Source organism: Oryctolagus cuniculus, chromosome 1 (genome assembly GCF_051225735.1).
Source record: "Oryctolagus cuniculus isolate XC-2025 breed Fujian yellow rabbit chromosome 1, ASM5122573v1, whole genome shotgun sequence".
NCBI classification, from domain to species: Eukaryota; Metazoa; Chordata; class Mammalia; order Lagomorpha; family Leporidae; genus Oryctolagus; species Oryctolagus cuniculus.
The window spans coordinates 216602561-216623517 of record NC_142867.1 but is presented as its reverse complement, the minus strand read 5'-3'; the positions used below and the strand labels follow the sequence as shown (position 1 = coordinate 216623517).

At 52.9% G+C, this 20957-nt stretch overlaps 1 protein-coding gene across 3 annotated transcripts in view; it reads right to left on the bottom strand.

The window, feature by feature from the left end:
* The window catches only part of SNX30 (sorting nexin family member 30), a 151867-nt gene that overhangs the window by 7488 nt on the left and 123422 nt on the right, over positions 1 to 20957 (bottom strand). For 2 of the 3 annotated variants that reach the window (XM_051843080.3, XM_089301653.1), the window contains exons 8-9: positions 12768 to 12920; positions 3860 to 9713 (exon numbers count right to left, since the gene is read on the bottom strand). In XM_051843080.3, the coding sequence (XP_051699040.1) occupies positions 9654 to 9713; positions 12768 to 12920 (213 nt within the window). In that variant the 3' untranslated portion in view covers positions 3860 to 9653. Of the gene's footprint in view, positions 1 to 3859; positions 9714 to 12767; positions 12921 to 20957 lie in introns of those variants that run through there. The other variant, XM_089301652.1, reaches the window with a different exon arrangement.

Sequence of the window (20957 nt, the reverse complement as noted above, 5' to 3'; positions counted from 1 at the left end):
GTCAGAGTCCCTCAGTAACCGCAGACATGGCATCACACTGGGATAAAACAGAAGCTGGAGAATGTATTTACATCTCGGGGCATTTGGGCTGAAAGAGCCTGAACTTTTTGCATCTTCTTGCAGGGAATGAAGAAAACTTTATGGCCCATCTCTGAGGGAACTTCAAAAAGTTGTGGAAAAGTGGAATTAAGAGATGTTTGTTTTGGTGCAAAAAAATATCCATGCATTGCTTTTTCATAATATGCATTGTCCATGAACTTTTTTTTTTTTTTTTGACAGGCAGAGTAGACAGTGAGAGAGAGAGAGACAGAGAGAAAGGTCTTCCCTTGCCGTTGGTTCACCCTCCAATGGCCGCCGCAGCCGGCGTGCTGTGGCCGGCGCACCGCGCTGATCTGATGGCAGGAGCCAGGTACTTATCCTGGTCTCCCATGGGGTGCAGGGCCCAAGCACTTGGGCCATCCTCCACTGCACTCCCTGGCCACAGCAGAGAGCTGGCCTGGAAGAGGGGCAACCAGGACAGAAGGTGGAGGATTAGCCTAGTGAGCCACGGCGCCGGCCTCCATGAACGTTTTGAAGTCCCCTCCTATGTGCATGGAGAAAAGCAAAACAGAGAGATGTGGAGAAAGATTTGGAAGCTAGAGGTCAACAGGAATTGGTGATGGATGGAGAGGGTGAGGCAGGATGACTCAGCTTTGGGGTTCAGGAGGACGGAAGGAGGGAAGCCCTTCACAGAGGCAGGCCCGAGCAGAGACGGCAGGTTGAGAAAGGCAAGTTCTAGGCCAAACACCCACCAACATATTCATTTCTCTTGACATCCTGCCTTCCACTCCAGCCCCCTTCCTGTTCCCCAACCTGAATGGTTGTCCTTCGCGCTGGAAGTCTTCTACCAGACACAGGGCCGGCTGCACCCCAACCTGCGCCGGACCATCCAGCAGATCCTGTCCCAGGGCCTAGGCCCCAGCGCAGAGCCCGGCTCCCAGCCAGGCAAGGAGCCAGCCTCGGCCCTGCCGGCCCTGCTGCTGGGGGAGGAGGCCCCCGGCGGTGCCCTTGCTCTCAGGGACGTCGATGTGTCCGCCTAGCCCCCGCCCCTCCGACGACACGACTGTGCCTTCCGTGGTCCAGGCCGCCGGGGCTGTGCCTTGGCTCTGGCCAGGAGCTCTGCCCGGGCCCTCGAGCCCCTGTCGCGGGCTCCCCCGGGCTGGGGTGTGGGGACGGGCGGGGGCCTCCTCATGTCCAGCAGAGGCCTGCAGACCCGGCCAGCCCCTCCCAGGTTTCTTGCACTGCAGGCCCCAGGCTGGCCAGCACACACCATGCCTCCATCTTGACACTGACAACGTGCCACGACCGGACACCAGCACCTGCCGGGCACTGCTCCAGGAGCCACAGCGCCCACGCGCCATGGCCACCACCACACTGTGCCTTACGTCTGCCGGGAGCCCCGCGCCTGCCCCCGCTGGCCCCTGGCAGAGGGACGAGGACACAGGCGTCCCCTCAGTGTGGGCAGGGGCTGCCAGCAGTGGGTGGATGTCCCCTCCAGGGCCCGGGAGGAGGTGGAGCCTGGACAGCTGTGGATGGCTGTCGGCCTGGGAGGCATGGGGTCTCCAGCCTGGGGCCGCTGCATGGGGTTCTCAGTGGTCATCCCATTAAACCTCCACCCTGCAGACCTGAAAAAAAAAAAAAAAAAAAGCATTGGCTTCCACGTCTACTCCTGAAGGGCCCATTCTTAACATCTAGAGAAACTTCCTGAAGTTCCCAAATTGGCCCTGCTGGGAGCTTGTGGTTCTGAATCTGAGCTGGAGCCCCTAGATCCTGGCTCCTTTTCAACTCCTCCTGTCAGCAGAGGGGCAGACCTTTGCTGCTGTCCCCAGATAACCCAGGTTCTTGGATAAGCAGCCTCAGCACCGCCTCGGAACCTGCTAGAAATGCAACTGCTGGGGCCCCGCCCAAATCAAACTCTAGGAGGTGGAGCCCAACCACTGGTGTTTTCAATAGATCCTCCAGTTTAGGAGCCACCATTCTGCCCTATGGGGCCTGGCGGCTCCTTAAGAACCCAGGATCCTCCTTGTGAGACCCTGACGGCCTCATCCCTGGTTCTCCTGCCAAATGCTATGGCTGACACCCTGGACTCCAGACCTTTCCCAAGAGGCCAGTCAACATCTCCACCTGAGTTTCTGCAAACGTAAATGTGCACCAAGCCCTCCTTCTCTCACCCCTTGCCTACGGTGATCACATCTCTTGAGGCTGTTCTAACTGGTATCAGCCTCATCCCCAGCTCCTAGGCTCAACCCCCGAGGCACCTCTGACCCATACTCCTCACCAGAGCTCCTCTCCCTCTCTGGACCATCTTTTGCCATGGTGTTTGTGTCCTATTCCTACCCATTCCACAAGTCTTCAGCCTCACCACAATCCTCCTTAAGGAAAACAGGGTGGAAATAGGTATATCCTGCTTACAACAAAACACCTCAACTCAAAGCACACAAGAAGAACTGTTACCTTTAGTATTTGAGCTGGTCATATTTCAACAATAGTGTGGGGAGCAACTGGGAGCAACTCGGACTAGACTAAGTTACTGGAATTAAGACTTATTCTATGCATCTGCTCTCCCACAATATGGCGCTGGGAGAGGAGTAAAAACAGCTTCTACACAGCTGCCTCCAGTTCAACCAATAAGCAGCAGGACTTGCTCCTGATTGGAGGAGAGCAGCGTACTCGGCGTGTGGGTAGCAGAGTTGGGATTGGCGGAGGAGGACTATAAAGGAGGAGAGAGACAACATGCACCAGGAAATCTAAGGGGAACACCTATCTGAAGGAACACCTGTGCAGCCCCCGAGAGAGCCGGCCGGCGGTGTGCCGCTCCCCCGCGGAAGTGGGGAAAAGTGGCAGGGGGCCCGCCCCTCCACGAAGGTGGAAGGGTCGGTAGCCAACCCGGGAAGAACCAGCAGCAAACCCGGGGAGGGCCGAGCAGACAGAAGAACAACGCAGGGTCCTGTGTCGTTCCTCCACGAAGAGGGGGAGCGACACAATGGTGCCGTGACTCGGATATGAAGCCTAGGCAGGGTTCAGTGTCGTTCCTCCACGAAGAGGGGGAGCGACACAATAGGAAGAGGCTTTTGTCCCATCAGGGCTGCCGTACAGTGAGTGCTCGCCAGCCACGAAGGTGCCTCCTATTCAGCATTGCCAGGACTGTTGGCAATCCTATGGGGAAGGCTTGTCTTCACTTCAAAGACCACAACACCAAAGACCCAGAGGGACCTGCTTTGCCTAAAGCCACATGGCTAGCAAGTGGAAAAGCTGAGCTTTGGTCCTAAATCTTATTCTACTTTGTTGATTCATTTGTGCGACTGTAATCTTAAATGTCTGCTCTCGGCCAGGTTCAGCTGCGTTGAAAGCCCATTTCCAATGAAAAATGCCATGGCTAGGTGAACTTAACAAGCACGCTGGCCTCACACTCTGACACTCTAACAAACCACTGACATTTCTTTTTTGCTCACAGATTCTTCAAAAGCAGCACAGCCAACACAAAGGTCAGGAAGTGACTGGCCCTGACCCAGAAATGGATGTGCTTTGCAATAGGAAGAAGTCTCTGATACAGTGCCTGGGCTGGCTGCCAGTCATGCTAGTGATTACATGGGGGAGTGTGGCCTTCCCTCCCCCCACTTATGCCAAGTGGCAATATGTAGGAGGGGGTAAACTGAGGCTAGGTCTGTGAAGTGAAGAGACGCAAGCAGACCAATGAGAGAAACATTTTCCTGTTGCTGGGGATATCCTGACTCTTGCAGGCCAACTGTTGTCTGTCCAGGGAAAATAAGAAAACACGTTTTTCTGTCCTACAAATGACAAATGAGAACATGACTCAAGGTAAAGAAAGCATCTTTGATAGGTTTATTGGTCCATAACTTTAAATTAATTGAGGTAAAGAAACTTTTTTAAAATTTACAAGCTAGTAGTTTATCAAGCAATACAAATATTTTTTTACTTCCAAATGTAATACTAATCCCATAGTAAACAATGGACAGTATTTTTATACACAGATATATGGAAAAAAAAAACTGGACCAGAACTTCGTGCCAGCATCTGTAATTCAACAGAAACAGCTTTGCATTTGTTTTACAATCTCTGGGTTCCACATCCACAACAACAGGGACATTCTTTTTCAAGTCCCAGTAGCTTTCTCATCAACACGCATTCTCTCAAGCACGTCTGTCTGTCACAGCTTTTGTTTTGGCTTTAGTGGCAGCAGAAGGCGACACAATACACGGAGGACTTTCTCAATGCCTCGGAAGGTGACTGCTTTTAAACCTTTAAACAGAAAGAGTGATTCCTAAAAGGAGGAGATACAATCCATAATTTGGACAGGTCCCAAGCAAAAGTGTGTTTTAAATCTCTAACAGTTAAAATCCAAGTTAGAAAGGTTGCTGGCAGTTTGTTTCATGGGAATGTATCAGATGGACATCATCTCTCCATGCATTCGACACTCAGAGATGAAGGGGGCAGGTGCACAAACGTACAAGGGACCCGGGATCTACGGGATCTACAGGACCAGGATCTCAAGAGGGGTCCAGGTGAACGGTGCTCACTGTTAAGAGCTGCTGGTTTGTTATCTAGTGAAGGCCCAGGCAATGTTTTGGACCCCTTCACATTTTTGTTGGCAAACTAACTTCCGGTCTCCCCTTTGCTCCTTCTAGTATCATTTCTGAGAGGTTGGTCTGAACGGTGAGCAAGCCGGCCCAATAGGGCAGTGGACAGGTGTCACCTGCTCCGGGCCGACCCACAGACAGCCCGGACTTACCTGGTGACAGGGCAGTGTCCCCCGGGAGAGGTACGTAAGCTATCTTCTTGATAACTGGTTTTACTAGTAAAAGCTCTGCTAAAATTGGCTCAATTCTGGGAGTCAACATACTCTGTTTTGCGTTTTTGGCATTTCAGCTGTGGAGAATTTCACTCGGAAACATGTGGCGCCGAGGTCCCCTCAGTACTGGAAAAAGCTGTTCTGTTCAGTCGGAGCCAACCTTGAACCCTGTTAGCATCCACAGAGTTCCCAGCTTCTGCAGGACGTGTTCATGGTGACTCCCAGTCCTCTACGACAGAGAGCGTGCCAAGAGGCACGAAGTCCACCTTTCGCACAAGGGTTAAGGAGCGGTTTTGCGGTCCCTGTGTTTCCTTACATTATCCAAAGTATCATTTGGCAATAGCAATATTAAGGTTTCTCCTCCCAAAAGGCAACCCTAATCATTTCTGGGGAGACTGAGAACAGAGGATGTCAGATCTCTAGTTTTTCAGCTGAATGACCGCTTACTTTTCTAAGACTCCTTCTACCCGGCATTTTAAGAACACGAGTTGAAGAATAAGGCATATTAGTAGGTGTTGACAAAGTCTCACCAAGGGTGGAGTTAGGCTTTTAACAGTCTGTGGCATTTTTTAAATTCTGGTTTTGTTGATTTTTCAAGTGCTAAATACATAGGACACAGATATGTTATTGGCCTTGTTATTTTCTTTCAAAGCACTTATTTACAAACCAGCTACAGTGGTTAAGAACTACCTGGGTGGCATCTCTTTTCTGCCACATAGAGAAAGCGTTGGATGGTCATACCCAGGATGCACTGCAAACACATGATGAAGAAAGAACAGTCAGCCGTTGTCACAAAGCCCCTCTCCCTCTCCTTTACTAGTGTCGACGGCCCTGCACACACTCTGAGATGTGCAACTATGGGGAGTCCAGACAGCCTTACAACCAAGCACGGATCCCTGATGGGCGGGTAGGTGAAAAATCGGGTCCCTGCAGTCAAAGCAAGAACAGAACAAGACAACACACCCAGCCCACACTGTTAAGTGCGGCCCGGGAGAGGATACAGCTTCTGAACAGGGAAACCAGAGGGCGAGTCCAACCCATGGCCACCTGGCGGACTGCTGAAAGTAAGGAGACAACCCCCACATTCTCAACTTCACCTTGTAAATGAGGCACTCAAAGCAGCATTACTCCAGCCCTATGATTTGCCTACTCAGTTTCTAAAAGCCCCAAGAGTAGGCGTCTGGGAAGGCAGGGTTGGAATGGGTGTGCCCTGCCTTGATGACAGGCAGGGAGGAGTCACCCTGGAGGGCGGCTGGCAAACCCACTGAGCCAGAGTGAAGGCAGTCCCAAGCCATCTCGGCATCGAAACAGACAAGGCCGACACAGTCCCAGAAGTCACCGCTGACCCTGTCTTCCTCCCCTCAACAGCTCAGGATTGGTGTCAAAGCAATGCTATTGATGGCAGGACCCTGTCACACACACTCACGGCGTTTCTTGGGCTACCACCCTGAGAGAAACCCCACTGCAGACTGCCACGTGGGTACCACACTTTCGTCCTGTTGCCCCATCACAGAGGCGAGCAGGTGTGCGTGGAGAGAACAGCCTCAACACCTAGAACGCACTCTGGCTGGGGTGGACGTGCACCATGGGAACAGACTCATCTTCCACTCGCCACGGTCCCCAGACTCACGCTGGGTTCCTGTGACATCAGCTGAAGCAAGGAGTCTGGAGTTCAGTAACTCGTAGGGTGACATCGCCTCCACCATCCCGCTTTTTCCCCAGGAATCACTAACCCTTACTGAAGAGTAAAGGCCTAGCCCAGCCCTGGCCCGGTGGGTGGCGAGTTCGCTCCTCAGTTCAGAGCTGCGGTTCCCTGTTTTGAGCAGAGCAGCCCAGAACCTTCCGGTAGAGCCACCACACTGCCGGGGAGGACTGGCGCCCACACCTGCTATCTTCCACAGCCTAGGTGTCTCTAAAATCTGCTTCTAGCAATTTTCTCTCCCGTAGCCCGGATTTTATTTTAAACTAGGTGAACAACTTCGACTCTCCAGGCTCGGGGCAGCGCTAGGGATGGCTTTCCAAGCTGCTGCTGCCTGGTGAGTTCAAGCCTCAGACCCGTCTATGTCAGTCTGCCTGGCGAAGGGGGTCCTTCAGAGAAAATCTCAAGGGAGATAAAAGCCGATAAGGACCGGTAGCCTCAGGACCATGACCTTCTGTGGAACCAAGAGGAGCGGGTGGGGAAACCTCTGCGAGGCTGTCTTTGGCTCAGCAGTCTCTGGGTTCCACTACTCAAAGGGAATCTCCCTCGAAGAGGCAAACACTGGGGCCTGCGGGGGCCACTGGGTGGGAACGGCTGGAGAGCCCCCTTCTCTGCCCACTGTCCCCTTCCTCCCGGGCCAGCCACCTTGCCTCATTAGATGCCAGTCCAAGGACAGGGGCGGGAGTCCCTTCTCGGGAAGAGCACTTCCCAAGCGTGGGGTTTCCTGGCTCAGCCACCAATAGCATGCCTGGAGGACAGAAAGCTCGCCTTGTTCCTCCTCTGTCATCTCAAAGCACAAGAGTACCACACAGGGACCAAACACATAGAGCAAGACAATCGCCAAGGAGGCGGACTCCCTTCAGAGCCCGTCTCCTGCCTGCCCGTGCAGCCCTCCCCCACCCACGGCTCTCAGCTGATGACTCTCTGGAAGGACTGCCTCCTTCCCAACAACCCATCGCATGGGGCTGTTTCTGGACTTTGGCAACTAGCACGTGTGAGGGTCTGACTTCCCGGCCACTCTTTCCCACGGTTCTTTCCAAGCGTTCATTACACCGGACAAACATGATTAAAGCACAAAACCCTACAAGGCAAAGCTTCAGGGGTTCCACAGACGAGCAGCCACTGCTGGGTCAGCCTGGCATCTTCCAGCGAGGATCAATAAGGAGCTGTCCACCCACTCACTCCTCGGGACACACCCCGGTTCTACCAGGCTCCACCCAGACAGCCAGACCCACACCAACACGATGGTTTAGAGGTAGAATGAGATGCTGACTCACCACTCGGGCGTGGATGGATTGTTCTTCACCTTCCACTTCAGTGAATCATTTGTAATTGTACTAAGCTGGAAATTCACATCTAAGGACTTTAGCATGGCACGAGTGGGGTTTAACAGTACCGGCAAGTACCAATGGATATAAAAATTGCCACTGAAACCGTGACTTTGTCAAACATGACACATACCAGAGTCGAACACTTCACTGCTGTCCAAGGCTGTCCCCGACAGCATCTCAGCGGTGGCCGATGCAAGGTTAACTGTACAATTCGAAGTAGGATGAAGTGACTTCCACACGCTATGTGCTGACCTGCCAGTATATGCAGGTGAACTTTGCGTACAAAGCAGTGTCTTAACACAGCTCTTTCATTAGAAACAACAACAATGGACCACCACCACTTGTTTGGGGCTCAGGTCTCTAGTTTTGTAGGGATGAGCCACAGGTAGAAGAACACAACTAGGACATGTGTAGCTTCATTTCAGAAGGGGGAAAAAGTGAATTTGATGGCAAATCCTGCTTGATGGTCTTGTGTTGATTTGAAAAGTACACCTGGTAATCGTCTGAAATGGAGAACTTTGCACACAGCCAGCAGCCCCCAGCAGGCCCCAGGAATTTAGCTGCAAATTGCAGAGGTCTGAGCTTAGCTAGAAGCAAACAGTTCACCATCACACTGATCTGTGAGGCCCACCTGGATACTGACTGTCCCTCCTGACCAGGAAATGTTAAGGGTCAAAGCACTTAATGCAGAACATTCTGTAGTAAATTTACAAATTTCAACTGTGGTTCACAATACAACGCCCCAACTCTCTCATCAAAAGGTTGCCCCAACATTCAGTGGACACAGTAGGAGAGAGCAAGCTAGGTGTTTGTGGCGAGGTAAAAGGCAAATTGCACAAAGCAGACGCTGGAGGTGGGCTTTGGTATCTGCCCACTGATTTCAGCAGGGGAGGGGCTGCTCTGACTCAGGACAAAGAGCTTCCCTATCGGGTGTGTTCCCTGTTCTACCGACAACTGGCAAGCAAAAGAAAAACGATGAAGACCTTCACGGAGAAAAACGCACCTTTTTTTTTTTTTTCATTTTACACACAAAAAAAGTTGCTAATCTATTGCATTCTGCTGTCAGAATCAAGTTCCAGGAGCATTCCCCTGGGCTCCCCGAGGCACCACACAGGACAGCGACTCTGGCTTGCTCGCTCAAGCACGGATGCATACAGACAATGATTTCAGTGGCCCTATGGGAACTGCAAGCAATCAAACAGCTGTCATTCAACACAGGCAGGCTGCAGGCCACGCTCAACAGCCACAGGCCACGAGATGTTATGGATTCTCCACAGAGGCGCCAGCACCTGCTTCCAGGCAGAGACAAGTCACGGCCCGCAGAGGTCCATTCCAGAGCTGCCCCATCTCCACGGAAAGCAACAGCTGCCTTCCATTCGTGCCTCCGTCCGATCCTGGAAAAGCAGGCCCCGGATCGCCTCCCACAGCGGGCAACGTGGCTGTCCCCAAAGAGAACACTGTCACAAGACGTGAGGACATCAGCTGCGGGCTGTCGTGTCCCTCAGGTCCAAGAGCTCTGTAGTGTTCGGTTTCCCTGGTTCCTTCGCAGCACGGGGGTTTGCGGCTTCTGCTGCGAGATCACCATGGCCTCAGGCTCCGCCAAGGAATAAATACGGATGGAAAACACCTGTGGGATGAAGGGGGAGGGAAAAATACACAGAGGAGAGATGTTTCTGCGGATGTTTCCCGACGCCACCTCTCTGGCACTGCAGAGACGCTCCGGCCCGGGGTGCCGTGCCCTGTGTAGGTAGATGAGTCTGTCCCAAGGAGGAGCTCACTTGGCCTCTTGCTTCTCCTGCAGCAGTGGAATAATCGACTCCCACGCCATGAGGCACTGCAATGACAACAGGTGCACACAGGGTCAGGATCAGGTTTCCGATCTCGGGGCCAGCTGCTCGGTTCCGTTCTCACCCACCTTTCCATTGTCAGTCCTGTTGGGTCACCTCAGTCTAGCAGCTCCTACAGGTATCACCCGTTACTATAATCAACAGGGAGGGCAGAGGCGCCTGTTTTGAATGCATAAGCCCCACCCCTGTGAAAGGTCGCAATGTCTCTACGGGGCTCAGATCCAGGGAGTGGACACAGACTCACGGGAAGTTAAGTCTTTCCCTTGAAAAAGCAGAACAGAGCCCAGGCAGGAAGGCCTGTGGAGGTCCTGGGTGACACCGATCCGGGCATGGACGGTGCTTGTGTAAGACAGCAAGGGCGCCAGTCATAATGGGATGGGCCGGTGACAGAGTCCCAGCAGTAGGAGCCCCACTCTTCTTCCCCAACCTCACATCTGCTTGTTTGGGCCACTGCAGGACTCCCCGAAAAGGAGAACGCAGGAAGGAGACCCAACGCCTGTTGAGTTTTATTACATCCAAACAGTTACATATTCTGCATTCGGTATCAACAGTCCTCAAAGCTTCTCCAGGAAGTCACACTATGATTCTCTCTTTCATTCACACTCACACACGCACACACACACACACTATTCATTTCACAGATGAGGAAAATGACACTTGGGTTAAAAAGCTGTGCCAAGACACAGAGCTCGTGATTCCACACTGATGTCCTTTCCACTACACAAAGCTCTTCTCACTCGAGACCCTGGAGAAAGGCCAAGCACGTGGAAGCCTCTGGCACCGTCCTCCGAGAGCGCCTGCTTCCCAGGGATGATCCTCCTCTGAGCGTGAAGGGGAGGGCAGGTGGACGGCGCTGGGCCTTGGTGCGAGTCATTTGGGGAGGCGTTCTGAGGAGGACAGGGGCACCATCAGGCCACGCGGGAGGCCTGAGTGGTGCAGTTGCTCCCTGACTGCTGAGTGCTGGGATTCATCACCAAAGGGAATGATGCAGACACTCGATCTGGTTGGTTCTGGAGCAGAGAGAAGCATGAGAGAGCCATGGGGGGAAGAGTGAAGGGGTCAAGGAAGCAACGCTTGCTGAGTGCCTACCACGCGCCAGCTGTGTTGGAAGTACCCGCATGTGCTCTGTTTGGCTGTATCTCCCCAGCCCTCCAGTGGGGAAGGACCATGCCCATGGCAGAAATGAAGAGACAGGCAGCGAGAGGCAAGTGCCTCACCTGAAGGCACGGCCTTGTTTTCCCGTGGGGTGACTGTTCCACCTCTGGGCAGGCAGCACTGTTCCCGAGGGGGCACGGATGGCCCTGTGCCCCTGGCTGAGAGCCGATGGGAACGGCTCCAACTCGTGGACGCATCCCAGCCAGCTCTGGTCTTGGCACAGTCACTCTCGAGCAGGGAGACCCTGGGCAGAGTTTTAAAACCGTGCTGCTCCTCAGCTTCTCTGGCTTTAGACTGAGGATCATGAATCCCACCTGAGACTGTTCTGTGCAGGTGAATTCAAGGAGGACCACCCGCAAAGCGCCCAGGGCAGTGCCCGCCCAGAACCATGACAGGGGCTCCCGGAGGCGGCAGCGAGAAACGGAGCACGCCACCTTTCTCCTTCTGCTTCGAAACAGTCCCTCCCTGCAGCCTGGCGCTCCCCGGCTCCACCAAATGAACTGGAGAAGACGCAGACACACCGCCTGCAGCCAGAACCATCAAGGTCTTCATGAGACAGGGAGGCTTCTAGTCTGGGATGGGGAGGAACTGCTGGGATTGCGGTGTTGAGCAGCTGAGTTAAAACTTGTCCGGAACACTCAGAGGCTGCTCTGCTGTTCTATTTCATGCCTACAAGTTACTTGTCGGACTATGATCAGGCCTTTGCTCCATATAATTGGAAGCTTCGAAGAAAACAAGATTCAATAGCAAAAAAGGATCTGGGGGTTGGACACACCAGGAGCAAACCCAGCTTGAGGAGACTGGGCTAACTTCCTGAGAGTCCCTGGATACACACAGGTACTAACCTTGAGGTCCACAAATCCAAGGAATCCTTGAATCAAACTTTTTTCATTTTTGTTTGAAAGGCACAGACAGATATAGACAGAGATCTTCCATCTGCCCCAACAGCCAGGGGCCCAGAATTCAATGTTGGTCTCCCACGTGGGTGGGGAACCCAAGTACTTGAGCTACCTCCTGCTGCCTCCAGGCACAGGAATGTGGGCAGCCCCAGGAGCCTCTTAACTGATGCACCAAACATCTGTCCCTAAACTGTTTTTAATTCAACTGCTTTGCTTCCTTTATTTTAGGTATTTAAAAACATTATTTCAAAGTCTATTTTCAAAAAAGACAGTATTTTGATTAGGAGCCCACAGGCATCACCAAATGACCCGAGGGGTCCCTGGCCCAGAGGAAGTGAGGAATCTGCATGCAGGAGCCCAACAGCAGACAGTAACCCCGAGCCTCTGCGCGCTGGCGGCAGCCGTGTCTCCCTGACTCTGCCAAGAGCGAAGAGGAAACCGCCACTTCCACCTGCAGTGGTGCAAGGGAAAGCCCCGTGAGCAGGCAGGATGGGGGCACGCCTGGCGCTGAGACCAAGCAGCCGAGGGAAGGAGCTGGAGCCAGCAGGATTCTTGCTTCTGGGTTCTGGGAAGCCCTCACCGAAGGCTCCATTAGAAACTGCAGCCTTGGGACCGGCCTTGTGGAACAGCAGGGAAACCGCCACCGCCTACAACGTTGACATCCCATACGGGCACCAGTGCAAGTCCCAGCTGCTCCACTTCCAATCCAGCTCCCTGCTGATGTGCCTGGGAAAGCAGTGGAAGGTGGCCCAAGTACGTGGCTCCTGCCATCCACGTGGGAGATCTAAATGAAGTTCCAGGCTCTTGGCTTCAGCCTGGCCCAGCCCTAGCCGTTGTGGCCATTTGGGGAGTAAACCAGCAGACGAAAGGTCTCCCCCACTATCTCTCCTTCTCTCTGTAACTCCGCCTTTCAAATAAATCAATAAATCTTAAGAAAAAATAAATAAATAAAAAGCAACTGCAGTCTCGTGGGGGCACATGGATTACCTTCTCATAATACTGGATGTTCTTGTCAGCCATGCCCATGAGCAGCTGCCTGAAGTCCTGCCTCTTGTTGTTCTGCCACCTCTCCATGTCGGCTTTCAGATCGGCGTTGAAACACTCCATCCGGTCCTGACACTTCTCCACGTCTGCCGGCACCTGGAAGGACGAGCCACACGTGGGTGCTGCATCTGGGCGATAGGCACCTCAGCCTCGCACGCCTCTGTTCACACAGGAGGGGAGGCCCAGGCACAACAGCCAAACGCCGTCGGTGCGCTCCTCCCTCCATGGGCGTTCGCTTGGAAGCACAGCCTTGGATTTTCAGCTCCAAGGAGGCGCTCTGCCTCTGTTAGGGCTACCCTAACCCAGGTCTGCAAAGCCATCCCAGCAGAGACTCGCGGGGGAAAACACCCCGCTTACAAACGTGAAGTCCCGGGTCTGTGATTCCCCACCTGTTTTTTTTTTTGTTTGTTTGTTTGTTTGTTTTTTTTCCAAATACACAGAGCACCTGACACTATTCTCCTACGTCCTTCACTGGAGCTAGCAAAGCAGCAGGTTTTCCTGGGTCCCAGGGACCAGGCAACTACATGTGCAGACTGATCATGCCTTTCCCTGTGAGTCAGAGACTTAATGCAGAGGACTTGATCGCCCTCTTCCTCTGAACATCACCTTGCAAATAAACTGAGACGTGTTTATGCTCCTCTAGATAGCACAGAACCCGAAACGCACAGTTAGACAAGTCTGAGAAAGGAGGAGGCAATGTATTTCTGTGTATCAAAAGAATCCGAAACATAACAAAGAAAAACAGGGTAGGCTATTTCGTGTTGTTCTGAAAGAGCTCTGGAAGACTCTCACGAAAGGGAGCGATGTCCTGTACATCACAGCTCGCACTTGGCTTTGGTGAGTTTCATCCGTTCTGCACAGCTGGAGAGGCCTTTGTGACCAGAGGGACTTCCAAAGCACAGAGTCACTCAAATGCTCCAACCGGGCCCTGGAGGGTGAGCAGAGGCTCCAGAAGCCCAAAACCTGGGCAAAAGCCCCGTGGCCAAGCACTTCCCAACAGCCACACACTTCCCAACAGCAGGTGGGGCCTTGTCTGTTTCCTGTGCTGCGGCCATGAACCCACACATGAACCCAGGCTGCATGGGTCAACTCTGAGCAACCAGGAAAGTTTCACACTCCAGCCTTAGGGGCAAGGCACTGACCAGCAGGGCAACAGCACCGCAATGCCGGGCCTGAGGGTGCTGACCACCTGCAGGACGCCTGGCCATCTGCCGCAACAGCCTGGAGATGGCAGAGGAACCCATGAGTGGGGGAAGTGGCAGAGCCAAGGCAAGGGGGTCCAAAGGCGCCCGACGCTGAGCACTGAACTTGGGTAAGGCAAGGATGAGTTGGCGAGAAAGACGGCCTCAGACATCCTGGAAAACTTAAAGGAACTTTTGGAGTAAGCATTTGGTGCAGCAGTTCAGACGCCACGCGGGACACCTGTAGCCCACACTGGAGTGCCTGGGTTCAAGTCCCAGCTCTGCTTCTAACGCCTTCTAACGTGCACCTGGGATGCAGCAGATGATAACTCAAGTACCTGGGTCCCTGCCACCCACATGGGGGACCCAGATTGAACCCCTGTATTTGATCTGGCCCAGACCTGGCTGCTGTGGGCATTTGGGGACTGAAACGGCAGATGGAAGATCTCTCTATATATATCAAATAAAATGAAAATAAATAGAACATTTTTGGATAAAAGGAACTTGTAAGAAGAGATAGGATGCCTTCTTCAAAGCACGTAAGCTTCTTCCTCGGATGCCAGGGCTGGAGTCACTTTTGCCCGTCGCTGCCGGTTCACCAACTGCTTCCCCTCTCTCCTCCTCCAGCCTCCTCTCCTGCCAGCGTCTGGGTGAAAGTGGCCGGCCAGCCACTTCCTGTTTATCTAACAAAGCTGCTACACAGAGGAAAAACCAGGCTCTGAAAACGAGCCTCACTGGTGCGCAGTGCGAATAGGTCTGATTCAGAGGGAGTCTGATTCAGAGGATTTCTCACCCAGGAAGGAGTCCTGGGTCCTGCTCTGCAGACAGGCATTCTGGTTGACCCACGGAAACTCGGTCAAAACCACAGCTCTGAACTACACGTACGAGTGCCTGAGTCCCCCTGGGAAATATCTGGCTGAACATTTTCACAACACTGTGCTTGGCCTTGGGGGACCGGAGGTGCTTAGGTCTCAATAGGCAAATCTCATCTCCTGATGCCCACAGTCCAGTTGGGTAGGAACTGGCCCAGAGGTGGAGTTGTGAGATGTGGCGGTGCTCTCCCTCCACCCCGAGCCTGGGGTCCATACGCCGAGGAGGAACGGGGGCAAATGAGCCGGGGTGAGGGCAGGCTCCCGAGGAGACAGCTCCAAGGCCACTCCTTCAAGATGGCAGCAGTGGGACAGGTGACCATGGAGGAAGGGCACCCCACGGCCACCGCACATGCAAGTGACCTAAGAGAGGAGATGCCTGGGCCCACCTGGGAAGCAGCTCCCAGGCCAGGCCACAGGGTCCTCAGAGGCTGTGGAGGGGTCTCCAGCTGGCAAGGCAAGGGCCAGGGGTAAGAGGACGAGAAGCCTGGAACTGTCCTGAAGGCAGGTGTTCTGAGGCCCACTTAACTCACGCGCGCGCGCGCACACACGTACTCACACACATACACACACATATAAACATGCGCACATATACACACACACACACACGCATACACACACACGCACACACACCCCCAGGAGAAAGGAAAGGCCTTGTGCCTCGTCTGTTGCAGCAGACTTGCAGAGTGTGAAATCCCACACCAACTACTTCCTTCCCACGTGCCTGGGCCTCTGCATGTAATAGCACCATCCACCTTGTGACACGGCTATGAGGTTCAGTGAGATACCTGGGGCCTGGTACATACACGAGCACTCCAAAAAGTTCACAGAAACAAGAATTTAAAAATTGGGTGTTGGTGTTTCTTGGCTCTGGCCTTGCCCACCCTGGCTGTTGTAGGCATTTGGGGAGTGAACCAACAGATGGAAGAGTGTCGCTCCCCCATTCGCGGAGGAACGACACTAGACCCTGTGCTGTTCTTTTGTCTGCTCGGCCCTTCCCAGGTTAGCTGCCGTTCCCTCACTTGCGGAGGAACGACGCCGTCCCGGGTTAGCTGCCGGCCCCTCCACCTCCGTGGAGGGGCGGCACCCCCCTCCCACCACTTTCCCCGCTTCCGCGGGGGAGCGGCACACCGCCGGCCGGCTCTCTCGGGGGCTGCTCAGATGTTCCTCAGGTGTTCCTGGTGCATGTTGTCTCTCTCCTCCTTTATAGTCCTCTTCCACCAATCCCAACTCTGCTACCCACATGCCGAGCACGCCGCTCTCCTCCAATCAGGAGCAGGATCAGCTCCTGCCATCGTCAGCCAAATTGGCGAGGCAGCTGCGTAGAAGTTGTTTGGTCTCTCTCTCAGCGCCATATTGTGGGAGAGCAGATGCATAGAATAAGTCTTAATTCCAGTAACTTAGTCTAGTCTCAGTTACTCCCCACAGAAGGGCTCTTTCTATCTCTGCCTTTCAAATCAGTTAAAAAAATATTTAACACCAAAAATTTTTGAAATCCATGCATAAAAGGGGAAGTTAATAGAAATGTATACTGTGAAGAAATTACGCATGAATTTCAAATTTTTTTCAACAAAATAAACACCACTTAATTCCATTTTCCACAAATGTTTTGAAGTCTCTTCATATAAAGATCAATAAATGTTTGTTAGTTCAATATTGTAAATGGCTGTTCACTGAAGAGTTAAAATTGTATATGTGTGGGTGTAAAAAGTTAAGCTTAAGCTTACAGGTTTAAACCTTCCTGGTGCAGCTGTGAAAATAAGACAGAGTGAAGTAGCACCTTGACAGTAGGGACTCCATTTTGGAGCACTTGAGACTCCATTCTGGGAAAGCACCCCCCACCGTGAGACTCTGGTCTGAAACTATGATCTCAAATAGTCGGACAATAGCAGTGCACTACATCACCCTTGGCAGAGCACAAAAACCCCCTAGCATGATTGCTCAAGCTTAAAAGTAGAAAGGTTGCACCTGGGTTACCTGGGCTAATAATGAAGATGTGATTTGTCTATGTCTTAAGATCATAATTGCTGACTGTAAGATTTTAGCAACCGCTTAGCAACCATGTATTCTCTCCCCCCTCCCGATTTTGCGGTTTTTGCCTTTATAAACCCTATACTTTAGTTCCTCGAGGCTCCTCTGTTCTTGTATGTTCAGAGAGCCCCAACATGTTGGATCAATAAATCTTTAACCCTTTGCTGGTTGCAGGAGAGAAAGTCTCTTGGAGTCATTCCTCAGGCGGTGGGCGTTTTCGGACCCTAACATTCACAAAAGATAATCTATCGTTTTCATAGCCTCTCAAGAATATACTATGGAGCTTTATCCCAACAAAAATTATTTTATTTTCTTTTTAAAGACTGATTTATTTATTTGAAAGGCAGAGTGACAGGAAGAGAGGGAGAGACAGACAGGGAGAGAGGGAGGGAGGGAGAGAGGGAGGGAGGGAGAGAGAGAGAGAGAAAGATATCTTCCATTTACTGGTTCACTCTTTAAATGACCACAACAGCCAGGGCTGAGCCAGGCTGAAACCAGGAGCCTGAAACTCCACCCAGGGCTCCCACACGAGGAGCAGGGCCAAGCACTCGGGTCATCCTCAGCTGCTTTCCAAGGTGCATTAGCAGGGAGCTAGACCAGAAGCAGAGCAGCCAGGACTCAAACTGGTGCTCATATGCGAATGCTGGCATTCCAGGCAGCAGCTTAACCTGCCGTGCCAAAATGCCAGCCTCTAAAATGACTTTCACTTTCTAAATATCAAGTATTACATGCATATGTTTGAATACGTTCTTTCAAATGTTATGCCACTCTGCCACACTATGCCACCTTGAGACCACATGAGGCATCAGACGAGGCAACACGAACTGGGAAATGGTATGAGATTGCGCCGGGCACCCGTGACCAGGGTGGTGACTTTCACACCAGAAGGTAGAGGAGAGAGGAAGATGCCACGATGAGGACAGAATGGACAGATTTGGCAACCAATTGTCCATGAGAAGTCAGTCACAGGAAGTCAGGGAGGAAACAAGTTTCTAATCTGGGTGACGAGGATGGCAACAGAGCCACACAGGGCTCAGGACAAACAACAGGCCCACAGAAAAAGAAGCTGTAGCCAGGGGAACAGCCCTTTCTCCAGAGACAACCTACAAATGGGCAACAAGGACATAACAAGATGCTTAGCATCCCTGACCACTCGAGAAATGCAAATCAAAAGGCCAATGAAACACTACTTCACACCCACTAGGATGGCCGCTATCAAGACACCGGAAGAACCTGTTGGAGAGAACGTGGGAAGGTGGAACCCTTGTGCAATGTTGGCAGAACTGAAAAATGGCACAGCTGGGACAGGCATTTGGCCTGCCGGTTAAGACGCTGCTTGGGAACCTTGCATCCCACAATGGAGTACCCGGGTTTGAGTTCTGGCTCTGGCCCCGAGTGCAGCTTCCTGCTAATACACACACAACCAGAGAGGCAGCAGGTGATGGCTCAAGTACTTGGGTCCCTGCCAACCATGTGGGAGACCTGATTCAGCCCTGGCTGTTGCAGGCATCTCAACAGATGGGAAATCTCTCTCTCTCTCTCTCTCTCTCAAATCAAATAAATACTGGTACAGCTCCTACAGCAAACAAAAATGTAGGTTCATCAAAAACGTAAAGATAGAATGAGCATATGATCCCGCAGGATTCCATGTTCACGGTAGCATTATTCACGACTTGGGGAAGCAACGGAAGCGACCAGCTATAGAGGAATGGACAGACCACTCTGGTCTACACATACAGCGAGATCTTACTCAGCCGTAAAAAGTAAGATGATTCTGAGCCTTGAGAAATGAGCTAGCTGCAGAAGGGCAGACATGTGTGCTTCTACTTGGAGGCCACAGCAGCCAAACTGATAGGAAGTAGAAGGGCGGCTGCCGGGGCTGGGGGGGGAGGGGTGGAGAGAGGCAGAGCTCTGGAGGTCGCCCGGCTGGCAATGCCCGTGGCTAACGGGGGAGCCCCGCTTCGTGTCATTGGGGCAGGCATTGCGGTGCAAGTGGGTTAAGTTGTCACTTGGGAAGTCCACATCCCATGATGTGCCAGGTTGAGTCCCTGCACCTCCACTTCTCATCCAGCTTCTGACTAATGCATCCTGGGAAGCAGCAGATGATGGGTCAAGTGCCTGGGCCCCTGCCACGCACACGGGAGATACAGATGGCATTCCTGCTCCTGGCTTTGGCCTGGCACCAGCCACAGCTGTTGTGGGAATTTGGGGAGTGAACCAGTGGGGAGATCTCTCTCTCTCTGATGCTCTGCCTTTCAAGTAAATGAAAATAAATACAGAAGCACATTCAAATGTATCACTGAGCGCTTTCCAAGTACCACGCAGGTACAGGCCCTACATGGAAGTCTAGCGAGGTTTGCTTCTTGGAGTTGGCTGGACGGGGCACATTATCCACTCCCACAAGGACGAGGTCAGTAAAATCGTACCAGAGGACACCAGGAAGACATAACCCCAAGACTGGGGGGAGGGGAGCTCAGAGCTGCTGTGGGACAGATTCAAGGACCAATGACAGAACCAGTCCCGGGTGGTGGTCCCCTCAGCCCGACACTGCCAAGACAGAGCTTCCTGACTGGCAACGTGGGGATGGCAGCAGCATAGGCCTGCCAGCCCCTGGGGAAGCCACAGCCCCTGGGCTGGTCACCTCGCGCTTCAAGCAACCAGCGTGTCACACAGCATTCTCACTTTCCAGGTGAGTGGCGTGGGGAAAAGACAGTTGGGAAAACACTGCGATGGGGAAGATCGAAAAGAGGCCACTGGAGCAGCCAGAATGTCACTTTCGGTAACCCAAAAGAATGCTTTAAAAATAAATAAAAATAAACTTCTGAGAAAGGCAGGTGAGGAGGCTGGGAGAGGCGAGTTCGTCGGATGCATCGAGAGCAGACACACTGAGGGCAGCAGAGCCAGGAGCTCACCTGCATGGGGACAGGAGACCCAAGGGACGGTGCACTTTCTCTCCCCGAGTTCCCTCATGGTCACCGTCACACACTGACAAAAGCCAGGGCCTGCCCATCAATGGAGCAAAGACTGCTGGGAGCCCTCGTAGGAAGAGGGAAAGGCCACTGACGCCAGCCAAACCGTTTATGAGCCGGGCACAGAAGCCACACAATTCCCCGAGCCCCGCTTCCTCATCTGTGCGACGGGAACCACGTAACAGAAGGCTGTGGTGGGGAATGAGTGAGCACTAGGGAGCTGCCAGGGCTCTGCCCGGCAAGCCTGGCTTTGCAGCCAAGCTGAGATCACGGCCGCCGTGGAGAGACCTGGGAAATACCAGGTGGTGGTCCTCACTTGCCATGAGTGCCTGGGGACCCCGGATGACTCGCTGAGCTCACATGAGCAAGCCTCCCTGCAGCCACTGCAGAACCACACCGCTCGCTGTCCGCCCCGTCTCCCCCATTCCGGAACGCTAACCATTCTGCTGGTTCTCGGGGCTTTTCCAAGTCCATGGCCTTGAAGAAGATTGTCCAGGTGAGCCTGGTTTCTATTTCCCTCCCCCCGCTTCTGCTCAACCGGAGCAGCTCAGCACATCCTGTTTGCTGCTCCTGTTCACCTCCAGGCAATACCTGGGTCCTCCCAATAGCACGCAGGCTCCTGCCCAGGGAGCACCTCCCCCTCCACGTCCACATCACCCACTCCCAGCAGCCTTTGCACCTGGCGCCACACCTGGGACAAGGCCACCTGTGGCTCAGGGCCTAACACAGCTCCTTATTTTTTTTTAAGAATTTAAAAATTTCAAGAATTTAAAAGGCAGTCCTCCTGGCATCCATTACTTCTTTTTGAACGAGTGACAAAGGTCTAAAGGAAGGCAGCCAGCTCCTTCCTAAGTGCTATAATTTCTCCAACCTCAGAACTAGAATGGGAACGAGCCAGGCGACACAACCCACAGCTCAGAGAATAAACCACCTCTGGGTCTGCGGCGTTTTCTCAAGCTCAAAACCAAAGCACAACTTTAAATTCTGCAGGAGAACATTTCCCCTCGGCTCCGCAGCGTCATCACACACACACACACTCACACACTCTATCCCCTAGCCCCCCACACACACACTGTGCCCTAG